The sequence below is a fragment of the Propithecus coquereli genome, unplaced genomic scaffold, assembly GCF_000956105.1.
Source record: "Propithecus coquereli isolate 6110/MARCELLA unplaced genomic scaffold, Pcoq_1.0 Scaffold167, whole genome shotgun sequence".
Lineage (NCBI taxonomy): Eukaryota > Metazoa > Chordata > Mammalia > Primates > Indriidae > Propithecus > Propithecus coquereli.
Window position 1 is genome coordinate 2,052,458 of NW_012141302.1, and position 1,145 is coordinate 2,053,602.

At 32.8% G+C, this 1,145-nt stretch overlaps 1 protein-coding gene across 1 annotated transcript in view; it reads left to right on the top strand.

The window, feature by feature from the left end:
• PGAP1 (post-GPI attachment to proteins 1) overlaps window positions 1-1,145 on the top strand; it is a 125,253-nt gene that overhangs the window by 31,216 nt on the left and 92,892 nt on the right. Inside the window, 2 exon segments of the mRNA XM_012641638.1 lie at window positions 130-182; window positions 998-1,064. Of these exon segments, the coding sequence (XP_012497092.1) occupies window positions 130-182; window positions 998-1,064 (120 nt within the window).

The window sequence follows — 1,145 nt, forward strand, 5'->3', positions numbered from 1 at the left end:
TTTAAAATGTTTACATATCATAATAGAGTGAAACTAATGTGTTGCTGAATGTTAGCGTATAAGAATTTTAAACCTTTTGGAGAATAACAAATGTGCTTTTCTTAAGTTTGAATTTTTTTTTTCTTTTAGAGTTCAGCAGTGCCTAAGACCTGGGTTTCAACAGATCACCTCTCCATTGTGTGGTAAGTTAATACATGTCTAACAGTTTAGTGATTTGTGGTGGTCTTTTTTTCACATCAGTGCAGTGATTGGTTTGTTAGCTTTCTTAGAACTTTATTCATAAATAAATAAATAACACTATGGGAGAAAGATTAACTTAAGAGCTTAGAACTCTAACCTTTGTTCTTGTCTTGGTTTGACCAAGGTTCCTTTGACAACTTATAAAATTATCTCCTGAAGAACCAGTAGCATCAGTCTCAAATGAGTTTAGAGTTTGTCCTAGTTGGGCAAAATCAGATGCACCTGTAGTAGGACTATCTGAGCTCCTGGCCAGTGACCATACTACTTAATGCAGTAGTGCCTATTCTAGGGAGCAGCACATGGAAACCAAGTAGGAATTAGATTTATCCTTAATATAAATTTAAAAATAAGAGTATGGGTCAAGAAATAGGCAGACCCTAGTATTTATTTGTTTTGGCTTAAAGATTTCTTTTGACCTTTCTCTGACGGTATAAGAAGTAGTGTCTGCAAGAACCACAACAGTTCAGGCATATCAAGATGGGATAGATGTATGTCTGTAGCTAGGGTAGGTGAGGAGATTTAGAGAAGACAGAAGGACCCTGACAGTTCTGTCAAAACATCCAGGAAGATTTAATTTGATTTATTTTTATAGGTTTCAGCTTTAAGATATATGTTTAATAAGAATGATTTGTTAAATACTTTTTGAGTTTACAGCATTGAAAGAAATTCAGGTATTCCATTAAACAGTAGAATTGTACATGTTTGGATCAAAAGCATGTTTTTAAAAAGTTTCCATTTGTAACACTTTGTTTTTTAGGTGTAAACAATTGCAGTTGACTACGGTTCGAGCATTCTTTGATCTTATTGATGCTGATACTAAACAGGTATGTATTTTTAAACTAAAAATTGTATCAATAAAGTAATTTTGCTTTTGTTACAGAAATTATGGATTTATTGCCTTTCTT